Source organism: Pan paniscus, chromosome X (assembly GCF_029289425.2).
Source record: "Pan paniscus chromosome X, NHGRI_mPanPan1-v2.0_pri, whole genome shotgun sequence".
NCBI classification, from domain to species: Eukaryota; Metazoa; Chordata; class Mammalia; order Primates; family Hominidae; genus Pan; species Pan paniscus.
Genome location: NC_073272.2, coordinates 102815803 through 102830309, shown reverse-complemented (window position 1 = coordinate 102830309; position 14507 = coordinate 102815803). Strand labels below are relative to the sequence as shown.

At 42.8% G+C, this 14507-nt stretch overlaps 1 protein-coding gene and 1 pseudogene across 1 annotated transcript; one reads left to right on the top strand and one right to left on the bottom strand.

The window, feature by feature from the left end:
- Positions 1 to 2555: 2555 nt before the first annotated feature.
- On the bottom strand, positions 2556 to 4665 carry BEX4 (brain expressed X-linked 4). The gene is made up of 3 exons (XM_003819618.5): positions 4505 to 4665; positions 3985 to 4067; positions 2556 to 3600 (listed from the first exon to the last, which is right to left on the bottom strand). Exon 3 carries the CDS (start codon positions 3593 to 3595, stop codon positions 3233 to 3235), a length of 363 nt encoding a protein of 120 aa, XP_003819666.1. The 5' UTR covers positions 3596 to 3600; positions 3985 to 4067; positions 4505 to 4665; the 3' UTR covers positions 2556 to 3232.
- Positions 4666 to 10591: 5926 nt separating this feature from the next.
- On the top strand, positions 10592 to 13736 carry LOC112438214 (small ribosomal subunit protein uS2-like; annotated as a pseudogene).
- The last annotated feature ends 771 nt before the right edge of the window (positions 13737 to 14507 follow it).

Sequence of the window (14507 nt, the reverse complement as noted above, 5' to 3'; positions counted from 1 at the left end):
CGCACCACCACGCCTGGCTAATTTTTTATATTTTAGTAGAAATGGGGTTTCACCATGTTGGCCAGGATGGTCTCGATCTCCTGACCTCGTGATCTGCCTGCCTCAGCCTCCCAAAGTGTTGGAATTAAAGGCGTGAGCCACCACGCCCAGTCTGGGGTCTCCTTTATAAGGGTACTGATCCTATTCATGAGGACTCTTCCTTCATGACCTAATTCCCCCCAAAAAGCGCCACCTTCTAATACCATCACCTTGGGAATTAGGTTTTCAACATTTTAATTTTAGGAGGGACACAAATATTCGGTCCATAACACTGGCCTTTTTAAAGACTTCTTCAGTGATATCTCCAATTTCTGTAATATGAAGACAGCAGCATATGCTGCTGTGTAAGATTAGACTGACTCTCCTCTTCTCAGAGGTCTTGTCAGTCTTTCTCCTCTTAAGTTCTGGAAGATTTGCCAGGCATTAGTTGACAGGCATCCTTCCCAAGCTTTGCTCCAAAATCCATAAAAACATGCACATTTTCCTCAAGAAACTAAAATTTTACAAATATGAATGTATAAACCACTGATAGGGATGAATGTGTTAGCCCTTTTTCTTCACTCTTGGTTTATTTGCTTTTGTTGGTTTTTATAAAAGAGTCATTATATTTTCTTGCTAGTCTCTTTAGAGGCATTCACTGACATCTCTCTGTTGTCACCTTAAAAAGACAAAATGTATTGCCCACCAAGATCAAGGAAAGTTGACCCTCCCATGGGATGTATAAATGTGTTCGCTGTGATAGCTCTGTTCTTCTTCAGTCACCTGATCCAGCCCCCTCTAGCTTTTTCTAGAAAGTTCTCTCTTTACTCCTCCACCCTTGCAGCAACACAGAGGTAAGGGAGTTTTCTTCAGTTCTTCAAACAATCACGCTCCTGATCATGTTCTGGTCACTGAACGTTATGTCCTCTAAAGTTTTGTGCTCGTCGCCTACCATCACAGAAACTCCCACGATAGGAGTCTTAATTTAGTTCTCCTTCAACCAATTACATTGTGACCCCATTCCCTGACCTTTACCATTTCCAGCAAATTCTGTCCTTATCATCCCACTCTCCCAGAAACACCAAGGAGACAGGGCTCATTTTGGTACTTCAAAAAACCATATTCTGAACGCAAGCATTGACACTTATTTCTTCCAGAAAGTCTGTCCTTATTCCTCATCCTCCCCCAAAAACCCCAGTGAGGAGGCTTCAGCTTTCTTTCAACTAATCATGTTCTGATCTCACACCCCCACAGCTAGCTTTTTTTGTGAGGGAGGTAGATTGAGGCTACTTTGGGAAATCCACAATTGGTCTTTGCCAGAAGGCATAGTACTCATTTTCAGAGGAACCAAAAGATCATTCATGGACTCTACTCAGTCAACTAGCCTTTTTGAAGTGCCTGAGTTCACCACTGTGCATTTTCAAATCAGACTCTATATCATCCTCTTCCTCTAGACAGGTGAAAGATCACTCCAGCTCCAAAATTATCTGAGGCAGAGTTTCCCTTAAATGTGGTTCTCAGTTGAACATGCAGGAATTCTGATGACTAAATAGTGTGAAGTTCATATAAAGTGATTTTTGCATAAGTTGTATATGCTTTTCCATTTACACTGATTGGCAATCAGTACATAATGCAAAAATTTCCAAATAATTCTTTGTGGAGGCAATGTGGCGAGAAGACAAGCACCCTGAAGCACCAAGGCTGTGGTCACAGCTTTCACTAATTGGCTGTATGACCTTAGGAAAAATCGCTTTCTTAACAATTCCTCACTTGTGAAACCAAGTTTGCACCAAATAAGTGATTTTCATTCTTTTTTCACTGTGATCTAGTTAGAAATACATCTTAAAGGTGGCAATATTTACTACATAGAACACATTATTTTCTCCAAAACAATTCTTAACACTACTCACGGGTGATAGGATGACTTTTGTTCTCTTTTTAAAAAATTGCTTGTTGTAACCCACAAAACTGATTTCAAGAGCCATAGAGTGGCAATCCTAACTTTGAACAACACTAGAGGATCTTACTTTTTTTATCCCTCAATATTCTAAAAATTAAAGTGTACTTGAGATGTAGAAAAACAATGTGTAGAAAAACAGTGTATAGAAAAACAGCCCCATTCTTGCTGAGTCTCTTTTACCATCCTCAGCTTGTCATCAAATTACAAAAGTCAAATATTCTGCATCTCCAGATGATAAGGTCCAATAGAAAATGGCCCAGGCTGGATTCCCCCACCCCCAAGATATTCAGCAGGGGTTAGCCTTGGTACTTAACATCTCTAAGCCCCAGTGACCTCATCTGTAAAAGTGGGATAACAATACAGATTTTATAGGTTGTTCTAAGAATAAAATGAGATCCTGGATGTGAAACTGCTGACAGGGGTGATGAATTCTGAGTTCCTCAGGCTGTGACCTTCAGGCATGTTTTGCTTTGCACAGTGAGTAACTTTGCCACTGTCCCTACCACTCCTATAATCATCAGTCTTATTTTAAGGTCTCATACTTTTCTTTTTTAATTACTTGCCCATCAAAGTCAGATTTATCTTGATATTGTTTATTGTTTACGGTTATGACACATTATATATATACACACACACATATGTATATAGTTACGTACACACACACCAATGGCACTGATTTTGGTACACATCAGAATTACTTAAGAGAGTTTGTTAAAAATGGAGATTCTGGAGCCCCACTCTGTGAGTCTGGACGATAGGTCCTACATTTTTAAATGCCCCTGCCTGTCCCCAAGGTGTTTTTATACAGATGGTAGACTCACTCTGAAAAACACTAGAACATACATTCTTAAAATATCAAACATTGAATTCTGGGTATGATCATTCTTTTTTGGTCAGGGACAAGAAAAAAACTGTCAAAGACAACTGAGATTTTGAGTCCAGGTAGCCGGAGGAGGAAAAGTAATACTTACAAAAATAAGGACTGGAATGAAAGAGGAAGATGATGGAATACAGACTGCTTTTTGAACTGCTTTATGCATTTCATATTATGAAAAGAGTATTTTTCCTAAAATAGGTGAATTGCCATGCTGACCGTAACTTTTAGGCTGAGACAAAACAATATTCAATTAGAATTCTAATTTCCATTAGAAACTGGTAAGTGTAAACACCAAAAGGCTTACAGAAAAAGTAAATCACAAAAATACAAGCTTGTAAAGCAGTGTTCACATTAACCTCAGCGAAAACTTTTAGGATTCAAGGTATGAGGCAAAAGTCATAATGGTTGTCAGGTTCAGGAGTTTGGAAGCGCATATAGTGCCTCATCTGCTGTTCCCTAGTCTTTCTCTTGATTTCCATCATCTGCCCTACAAACCTTTCTACATCATCTCTCGCTTCATTGTGCTCAATATGCCTATTAGGTATGGCCCATCGAAAATTAGGGACAAGTCGCCTAACTCGCCCCCGCCTGATATTTCCTCCAGGCTTCTGGCCTTCACCCCCTCCCAAATGGCGGGATTCTTCTTCATTCTGCGTGGGGGCCTGCTCCCCTCCTTCGTTTTCTTGTTGGGCATTTTCCCCGTTGAGATTGTTTGCCGCTAGTTCCTCTTTGGACTCCATTACTCCTAGGAGACAAGAGAGAGAAAATGGGCTGAATTCTTGGTGGACTGATAAGCACTGAGGACAGAGGCCCTACTAGGCACCTTTTAAAATTCAGAGCCCTGGACTTGACTTTATACTCTAACATTTCATTTTTTTCCACCTGAGAAGCCAGTATGCCCTGTGGGGTGCCCCCAATCCGAGCCCCTCCCTTCCGCAAAGCCCACCATTTTCCCTGTAGATCCATCTCCAGGCTTCCGCAGGCAGCAAAATGGAGGACGAGGATGGGGTGTGGGAAGGGGAGGGTTGCATGGGGTAGAGGGGGGCGAGGGTGAAGGCATGGATTAGGGTCTCAGACTGGGCTTTCCTCACGTTCCGGTCCCCGCCTCACCACCGACCCTCGCACCGACCTGGGCCTATCCTTGCAGTCTCCTCCTCCGGATTCTTGACGCGAGGTGCGCCGCCGCGACACTTAGCCCCGCAGACCTGCAGACTGCCGGGGTGGGGGAAGTGGGGGCTGCTGCAGCAGAACGCTAGCTAGGAACTACCGCCATCCGGCCCCTTCCCCGCCCCGAGGCCCTGGCCCTGGCCCTGGCCCTCCTCGCCACCCTCGCCCCCCGCCTCAGCCGCCCCGCCCCGCCCCGCAAGCTGACCACCATTTTCTGCACCAAGAAGTGCGGGGCAGGGGTGTCGGAAAAGCTTGCGCTGATGGCGTAGGCAGGTGTTTCCGAAGGGTCGTAGCCCTAGGACCGCCGGCTCCCTCCGGGCCGGGCACCTCTCCGCTCAAGGAAGGCTCGCGGGCCCGCCGCGGGGCCCGGGGGCTGCATCGCGGACCGATTGCTTCTCCGCACGGCTCCCCCGGGGTGGGCATCCGCAGGCCGGAGCCACTCCCTCACACCAACCCCAGGGACCCCCCGCCGCGTTCCTTACCTGCTCCCCCTCCGCTTCCTAATTTCGGGGCCGCCCCTGGCCCACACGTCCTCAGGGCCACCGGGAGCAGGTACCACCGCCGAGAAGGGAACGAGCCACGACGGCTCTGACGCCAGAGCGAGACAACACTCAGTGTTGGCCGGTCACGTGGGGCTGTTGTCATCGCCAACGGCTCCGCCCCCGTCCCACGCCCCCTCCTGCAGCCCGGAGTCAGGCGGGGCTTTCGGGTCAGCCCCTATCCTCATCCGGAGTCTCTTTTAGTATCTCCAGACTGGCCGGCCCTTCCACTCTCCTGTCTTTGTGTATTCTTGGGACTTCCTCTGCCTCCCCAAGAAGGAAGCTGTCTTCTCAGGGAGCTGTTGGCCATTCCCACTTCTGTGGGGACTTGCCTCTCCCTGTCCTGGGCTCCCAGGATTTTCCCCACATCTCCCAACCAGGACGCGGGCGCAGAATTTAAAGGGGTGCAAAATTCCTCAGCAGTCAAGAAAAATAACATTTTAATGCAACATTTTAAAAAACAAAATTATTGCAAGAAAATTTATGATGAGCAAGATGTCAAAAATTTAAATAAAGAGAGCATCTGTCCCGCCCACCCCAATGGCAAACTGTGGTCCTTGTTACCAATGCTCATCCTTTTCTCCACACCAGAACGTTTGGGGGGGACAGGAAATGAGTCAAGGACAGTGGATTTTTTTCTAATTCTTCTTAATACCTTTCTGTTCTGTTCCTTTTTTTGGGGGGTGGGGCAGAGTCTCGCTCTGTCGCCCAGGCTGGAGTGCAGTGGCGCGATCTCCGCTCACTGCAAGCTCCGCCTCCCGGGTTCACGCCATTCTCCTGCCTCAGCCTCCTGAGTAGCTGGGACTACAGGCGCCCGCCACCACGCCCGGCTAATTTTTTGTATTTTTAGTAGAGACGGGGTTTCACCGTGTTAGCCAGGATGGTCTGGATCTCCTGACCTCGTGATCCGCCCACCTCGGCCTCCCAAAGTGCTGGGATTACAGGCGTTAGCGCCCGGCCCCTTTTTTGTTTAAGAAACAGTCTTTATAGTTTAACTTTATCTTAACTTTAATGGAAAATTTCGAACATTTGGAAAAATGGAATAGTATAATGCAAACCCCATGTACTAGTCCTCACTCAGTTTCCACAGTTAACAACTCATGGCCAATCTTATTTCGTCTTTATCTTACCCGCTTCCCAACCTTAAAATTATTTCTGAAGCAAATTCTAGACATAATATCACTTTAGGCATAAATATTTCAAAGTATGTATCTACAAGATAAGGGTTTTCTTCTTTTTAGCATATAACCACAATACTGTTGTCACATTTAATAATTCACAATTCCTTAATATCATTTTATGTCTAATCTGTGTTCAAATACCCAATTGTGTTATAGTTTTTTAACAGTTTGTTTGAATCAAGATACAAATAAGATATGCGCATTTTGATTGGTTGCCAAATTTCCTAAATTTCTTTTAATCTGTGGGTTTTCATTTTTTAATTTTTTTCTTTAATTATTGATGAAATAGTCATTTGTTCTGTATTTTCCTACAGTCTGGATCTCAGTGGTGTCATTAACACATTATCTCTTTACTCTGTGGTTCCTATAAGATGGTAACTAATTCTAGAAAAGCATCCTGGAATTTGGGTTCAATTTCAATTCAAGTTTGTCCAAGGGAAAGCAAATACTCTTTCTGTTTTCCTCTTTTTGGGATTTTAGCTGAAATATTTCTATAAAGAGACCCTTCCTATTTTAGGTCGGGCTCCCTAGAAGCAGAACTTGGAACAGAGATCCTTATGAATGTAGTTTCTTGTAATGCTCTCTCAGGTTAAAGGAAGTAAAGGCAGCAGGACAGGGCTGGGGAGCAGGGCAGTGATGAAGAATGGGGTTTAACTAGAGATTAAGTTTAGTTAATCGCACCTGAAAACTCTGAAGCACACACAAGTCATCCCACGATGACAGTAAGTCCCTGGCTTTTTGTAGCTCAGCGTCAGTCACAGATCAAAGTCTGTAGGTGGAGCAGAGCATAGTCTCTGGAGCAAGGTGGCTCCCATTTGGCAGAGAACAATTCCCTGGAGAAGAGGTAAAATGTGAGTTGTATGGCTCAGGCCTGTAATCCCAGCAATTTGGGAGGCTGAGGTAGGAGGATTGCTTGAGCCCAGGAGTTTGAGACCAGCCTGGGCAACATAGGGAGAACCCCATCTCCATACACACACACACACACACACACACGCATACACACACACAAATTTAGCTGGGTGTGGTGGCACGCAACTTTGGTCCCGCCTACTTGAGAAGCTAAGGAGGGAGAATTGCTTGAGCCCGGGAGGTCAAGGCTACAGTGAGCTATGACTGCACCACTGCACTCCAGCCTGGACAACAGAGTGAGACCTTGTCCCCTCACTCCTCCCGAAAAAAGATGTAAGTTGTTATCAGCCAATACACACAGCCAGGGAAGGTTTCATAGGTATATGACTTGTGCTGTGGCACAGGGCCCTGATGTCAGAAGAGTTCTACTCCTGGTTTAATGCTCTGCTGTCGTGTTGAAAGTTTTACTGATTTTATTTCTGAATACCGTCAGGCATAGATGTGTCTACAGGTTATCTAAACTGTATTCAGAAACAAGTCCAGTTGGCTTACAGGTGCCTCCAACTTCTGTGTCTCCTTCCTTCTCCCCTAGGTACTTCCATGTTTACTGCATACTGCTGTCCCTTCTACTGGCCTTTTCCCTTCTGCTGACCTAATATGCCAAAGCCCCATTGATTTATCTGGGCTTTTTGTTGAGCCAGAGACCCACTCTGTCCCTAACAAAGTGGATAAAGGCTAGGTGTGGTGGCTCACACCTATAATCCCAGCACTTTGGGAGGCCGAGGCAGGTCTCTCTGAAAAAAAAAAAAGGTGTGCATAAAACCTCTTTCTTTATTTTATACTTACAGGTACTGTGAGATACACATATTCAGCTGTGGTTTTTGGCTCATAATTCCCATAGCCTTTGTTATTTCCTAAGTGGCTAGAACAATCAGCATATCTTTGATTAAAGTATTTGGCCTTTTGTTTCGGAACAGCTTCAGAACCATAAACATAAAAGACTGTCTTTCTTGGCCGGGCGCAGTGGCTCACACCTGTAATCCCAGCACTTTGGGAGGCTGAGGCGGGTGGATCATGAGGTCAGGAGATCGAGACCATCCTGGCTAACACGGTGAAATCCCATCTCTACTAAAAGTACAAAAAATTAGCTGGGCGTAGTGGCAGGCGCCTGTAGTCCCAGCTACTCGGGAGGCTGAGGCAGGAGAATGGCGTGAACCTGAAAGGCAGAGCTTGCAGTGAGGCGAGATCGCACCACTGCATTCTAGCCTGGGCGACACAGCAAAACTGTCTCAAAAAAAAAAAAAAAAAAAAGACTGTCTTTCCGTGTATGTTGGGGCTCTTTCAGGCTTCAGAAGCAGGCCTCAAAAGACAGAATTTCTCTCCCTGACCTTCTCTTGCTCTCCTTTCACCTACTCCTTTTTTCTCTCCAAGGCAGACCACATAAACTAAAAATATACTCTAGTTTTCCCCTGCCTTTCTGTCTTGGAGGTGGCCATAAGTAAATTCTCCGATTTACCTTGTCTGACTGTAGGTCATAATGATGCAGGAATGGGAAGCTCCTGTATTTGGGGCTTAGCCAGGGAGGCTTCTTGGCTTCACCCCGAAAAATAAATCAAGGGTGAGCTAGTGGTGTTGGGCAACAACCTGTTTTTGAACAGTACTGCTCTTTGTGGAGCAGGGCTAAATCAAAGGCAGTGCACCCAGAGTCAGCAACATATGAGCTCTTGGCAACTATATTTATACTCACTTATTCCCACTTTCAATTACACACAAATTAGGGAGTGGGTTAATGCAAATTGAAGGGTAGGTTATTTAGAACTTTCTAGGAAAGGAGCAGTAACTTCTGGGCCATTGCCATGGCATTTTGTAAACTGTGGCACTGGGTGGGAGTGTCTTATACTAATGAGCAATGAGAGCAGCTAGAGATCGCTTTTGTCGCCATCTGCTGGTTTTTGCGTTTCTTCACTTTAATCTGTCAGGACCAGGGAAATAAATCCTGTGGGTCTCTACCTCAATAAGACCCCAATTCAGAAGGGGTCCTCCCCCATACCCAGGATGAAGAAATGCTGCACAGAGAGGCCAAGAAGAATCTGAATAGTCAGGCCTTGCTGGGTTTCCCTACTCAGTCTAATAGTGTTAGATTATACCCTTTTTGTTCAATCACATTTTTACATGGTTGTCCATGATAGTCCTGCCTATCTAATGACATCTTGATAAAAGGCCCAAGGGGATGGGACACAGAGAGCTTCTGGACAGGTAAACTCATGGAGGCCTGCAAGAAGGTAAACAAGAACTCATCAGCTTGCCGGGAGGACAGTACACCCCAACTCCACAGGAACGAGAGCTCCGGTGCTCGGGACTCTTTCAGACCTTGCCCTATGTATCTCTTCATCTGGTTGCTTACCTGTATCTTTTAAAATATTCTTCATAATAAGCCAGTACACACGTGTCCCTGAGTTTTGTGAGCCACTCTAGCAAATTAATGAAGCCTGAATAAGGGGTTTTGGGAATCTTAACCTGAAGCCGGTTGGTCAGAAGTTCCAGAGGCCGAGACTTGCCACTGGTGTCTGAAGCGGGGACAGTCTTATGGGACAGAGACTGCAACTTGTGGGATCTAATGCTATCTCCAGGTAGGTAACATCAGAATTGAATTGGGTTAGAGGATGCCCAGATGGTGTCCACTGCAGAGAAAAAACAGGGTTATTTTTGTTTTGTTTTGCTTTGTTTTGTTTTGTTTTTTAACACACTAGATGAGTACCGCCTTAATGTTGTTTGGGCCCTGATGTCAAACAGAAGTTTTAGGACAGTAGTCCTTTCTGCTGAGTGTGTGTGAGTGTGTGTATATCTGTGTCCGTCTCTACCGGATTTACCCAGTGGGAACTGAGCATGCCATGTTGACTCAGAATTGCCCAACTCTTGCTCCCCACAGGTGAGGAATATGATATGTCTTCTGGACTGGAGACTACTAAAATGCCTGCTAAAAACATATGCAAATTAAATAGAGAAAAATAATTTAGGCTGAAGCTGGTGTGTTCTTCCCCAACTCCTTCCAGGCTCACTCTTACCTGAAACAGTGAAAATGTCATACAAATTCTTGTTTTTCTTTATTTTTTCATCAGGTTCAAAGTATAAATTCTTAAGTACTGATTAGAGAGTTATCAGTCTTGCATTATGCTACAATGTAAATCATTTCTAGATACTATGCCTTAAAATTCCAGTAGAAATTATAAGATGTTACCTACAATTCAACATCTGATATCATTTTGGGGTTTTAGCACTTTTATTTAGATATAATTCCATATTAAAAATTCACCATTTTATAAAAAAATTAGCCGAGCATGGGGGTGCATGCCTCCTACTCGGTAGGCTGAGGCAGGAAAATCGCTTGAACCTGGGAAGCAGAGGTTGCAGTGAGCCGAGATCGCACCACTGCACTCCAGCCTGGGCAAAAGAGCGAGACTCCATCTCAAAAAAAAAAAAAAAAAAAAAAAAAGGAAAGAAAAAAAGAAAAGAAAAGAAAAAAGAAAAATCACCATTTTAAAGTGTGCAATTCAGGGCCGGGTGTGGTGGCTCATGCCTGTAATCCCAGCACTCTGGGAGGCTGAGGTGGGCGAATCACTTGAGGTCAGGATTCTAGACCAGCCCGATCAATATGGTGAAACCCTGTCTTTACCAAAAAATACAAAAATTAGCCAGGCATGGTGGTACACGCCTCTAGTCCCAGCTCCTGGGGAGGCTGAGGCAGGAAAATCGCTTGAACCTGGGAGGCAGAGGCTGCAGTGAGCCGAGATCACTCCTCTGCACTCCAGTCTGGGTGACAGAGTGAGACTCCATCTCAAAAATAAATAAATAAATAAATATGAAAAATAAAATAAAATACACGAAGCAAAAACTAATAGACCTGAAAATAGGAATAGATGAATCCACTGTTATAGTTGAAAATTTGAAAAGCCCTCTATCAGTAATAGACAGATCCAGCAGGGAAAAAATCAATAAGGACATGGTTGAACTCAGCAGCACCATCAATCAGCTGGATCTAATTGGCATTGTAGAATACTTCACCCAACAACAGTAGAATATGCATTCTACTCAAGCTCATATGGAATATTTATGAATATAGACCACATTCTGAGTTATAAAACATACTATAACAAGTTTAAAAGGATAGAAAACATACAGAGTATGCTGTCAGTCTTCAGCGGAATTAAACTAGAAATTAATACAGAAAGATAGCTGAAAAACCCCAATATACTTGGCAATTAAACGACATATTTCTAAGTAACACACAAGTCAAAGAAGTCTCAAAAGAAATTTTAAGATATTTGAATTAAATTAATATGAAAATACAACTTACTGAAATTTGCAGAATGCAGTAAAAGCAATGCCTAGAAGGAAATTTATAGCATTGAACATATATATTAGAATACAGAAAAGATCTAAAGTCAATAATCTATGCCTTCACCCTAGAAAAATAAGAGCAAATTAGATCCAAAAGAAAGTGAGCAAAAGAAAAGAAACAATAAAAATTACAGCAGAAATTAATGAAATTGGAAATAGAAAATTGATGGAGAATTTTCAGCAATGAAACCAAAATCAAATACAACATTGCATAAAAAGAATCACATGCTCTGACCAGACGAGATTTATTCAAGATGTGCAAGACTGGTTCAACATTCGAAAATCGATTAATGTAATTCATCACATCAACAAGCCAAAGAAGAAAAATCATATAATCCTATCAATAGATGCAGAAAAAGCATATGACAAAAATCTAACACCCACTAATAATAAAAACTCATAAAACTATTACCTTAGGGGAATTCCACAATTTGATAAAGAACATCTACCCAAAAACCTATAACATCACACTTAATGATGAGAGACTAGCTGCTTTTCCTCTAATATCAAGGCAAAGATCAAGGAACAAGGCAAAGATGCCCCCTCTCATTTCTCTTATTCAATGCCTTACTGTCCTAGCCAATGCAATAAGACAAAACAGGAAATACAGATAAACAAATTGGAAAGGAAGAAATAAAGCTGTCATTTTTCACAGATTATGTGATTATCTATATAGTTAATTCCAAAGAATCAACAACAACAACAACAAACTCTTGGAGCTATTACGTGATAATAACAATGTTCCAGGATACAATGTTAATATATAAAAGTCAATTGCTTTCTTATATACCAGCAATAAATGATTGAAATTTGAAACTGAAAACATAATATTATTCATATTAGCAGCAAAAAATCAAATACTTAGGTATAAATTTATCAAAATGTGTAAATTTTAAAAAATTTGAATAAATATGGCCAGGCATGATGGCTCATACCTGTAATCCCAGCACTTTGGGAGGCTGAGGTGGCAGGAGGATTGCTTGAGTCCAGGAGTTCCATGCCAGCCCGGGCAACATATCGAGACCCCATCTCTACAAAAAAAAAAAAAAAAAAAATTAGCCAGGTGTGGTGTTACATGCCTGCAGTCCTCAGCTATTCAGGAGGCTAAGGCAGGAGAATTGCTTGAACGCAAGAGGTTGAGGATGCAGTGAGCCATGATCACACCACTGCCCTCCAGCCTGGGTGACAGAGAAAGACCCCATCTCAAAAAAAAAAAAAAGAAACTAAGTTGGTATTACCTCAAACTTGATTATTATAAAGTTAATATGATCATTGTAATAGCCACGGTAATGACTGGGAGAAAAACTAAAAAAATACAGAAAAATAAATGAGAAAAGCATCAAAATGATACACTAGAAGAGATAAATCACAAAAGAAATTAATAATAGTGGAACAAAAAAGTATAAGAAATATAAAACAAATTTGAAAATATAAAACAAATAGCAAAATGGCAGAACTAAGTCTTTTCTTATCAGTAATTACTCTAAATATAAATGGATGAAATTCTTCGATTAGAAGGTGGAGATTGGAAGAATGAATAAAAATACATAATCCAACTATGTGCTGTCCACAAGAAACTTGCTTTAGATTCCAAGACATAAATTAGTTGAAAGTGAAATGATGGGAAAAAATATTCTTTGCAAATAGTAACCAAAAAGAGGTGGGAAGGCTATACTACTGTGAGGCAAAATAGACTCAAAAATTGTTATAACAGATGAAGACAGACATTATGTATTTATAAAAGGGTCAAAACATCAAGAATATGTAAACAGTTGTCTTTCTGCACTACCCAGAAAGGGATCTATACAGTGTTGTTCTGGATTCGTGTCATAACTTAAAGGGAAACTTTCACAACGTCTGGAGCCCTTGGTGTCCTGTAAATGAAGGAGGAGGTCCTCAAATTCCTTTCAGTAGGAACCTATGGTGGCAACAACCTTGACTCCAAATAGAGCAGTATGTCTACAAAAGGAAAAGTGATGGCATCGGCATCATACATCTAATCAGTATGCCATCACTTTTCCTTGAGAAGGACCTGGGAGAAGCTTCTGGTGGCAGTTCATGCCATTGTTGCCAGTGAAAACCCTGCTGATGTCAGTGTCATATCCTCTAGGAATACTGGCCAGCAGGCTATGCTGAAGTTTGCTGCTGCCAGTGTAGCCACTCCTATTTCTGGCCACTTCACTCCTGGAACCTTCACTAACCAGATCCAAGCAGCCTTCCAGGAACCATGTCTTCTGGTGGTTATCAATCCCAAGGCTGACCACCAGGCTCTGACGGAGGCATCTTACATAAATCTGCCCACAATTGCTCTGTGTAACAGATTCTTCTCTGTGCTATGTGTACATTGACATGCAATGCAACAACAAGAGCTCTCACTTGGTGGGTCTGATATGGTGGATGCTGACTCAGGAAGTTCTGTGCATGCATGGCACCATCTTCTGTGAAATCCCAAGGAAGGTCATGCTGATCTCTATTTCTACAGAGATCCTGAAATGATTGAAAAGGAAGAGCACAAGCTGCTGCTGAAAAAGCTGTGATCAAGGAGAAATTAATGGACTGCTTCCGTTCTGAGTTCAGTGCCACTCAACCTGAGGTTGCAGACCAGTTTGAAGGCATACAGGTGCCCTCTGTGCCTATTCAGAAATTCCCCACTGAAGACTGGCCCACAGCCTGCCACTGAAGACTGCTTTGCAACTCCCGCTGTTCAGGCCACTGAATGGGTAAGAACAACCACTAGGTGGTCTTAAGTTGTTCTTTCACAGGCTCTTAAGCAAAATGAAAATAAAGTTGATGGAAAGTAAACATAGTTTCTAAAAAGAAGAATATATAACAATTATAAAATATATGCTCCTAACAACAGATCCCAAAAATACGTGAAGCAAAAACTGACTGAATTGAAGGGAGAAATAGACAGTTCTACTCTCTAATAATAGTTGGAGATTTTAATTCCCCATAATCAATAATTAATAGAACCACTAGAGAGAAGGTCAGTAAGGAAATAGAGGATTTAAACAACACCATAAACCAACTATACCTATCAGATATCTACAGAACCCTCCATCCAACAACAAATACACATTCTCCTCAAGTTAAATGGAGCATTCTCTAGGATAGATCATATGTTAGACCAAAAGACAGGTCTCAATAAATTTTTTTTTTTTTTTCTGAGATGATGTCCCGCTCTGTTGCCCAGGCTGGAGTGCAGTGGCATGATCTCGGCTCACTGCAACCTCCACCTCCCGGGTTCACGCCATTCTCCTGCCTCAGCCTCCCGAGTAGCTGGGACTACAGGTGCCCACCACCACGGCTGGCTAATTTTGTTTTTGTATTTTTAGTAGAGACAGGGTTTCACCGTGTTAGCCAGGATGGTCTTGACCTCCTGACCTCGTGATCTGCCTGCCTCAGCCTCCCAAACTGCTGGGATTACAGGTGTGAGCCACCACACCCAACCTTCAATACATTTTTAAAATATTGAAATCATACAAAATATCTTCTCCAACCATGATGGAATGAAAGTA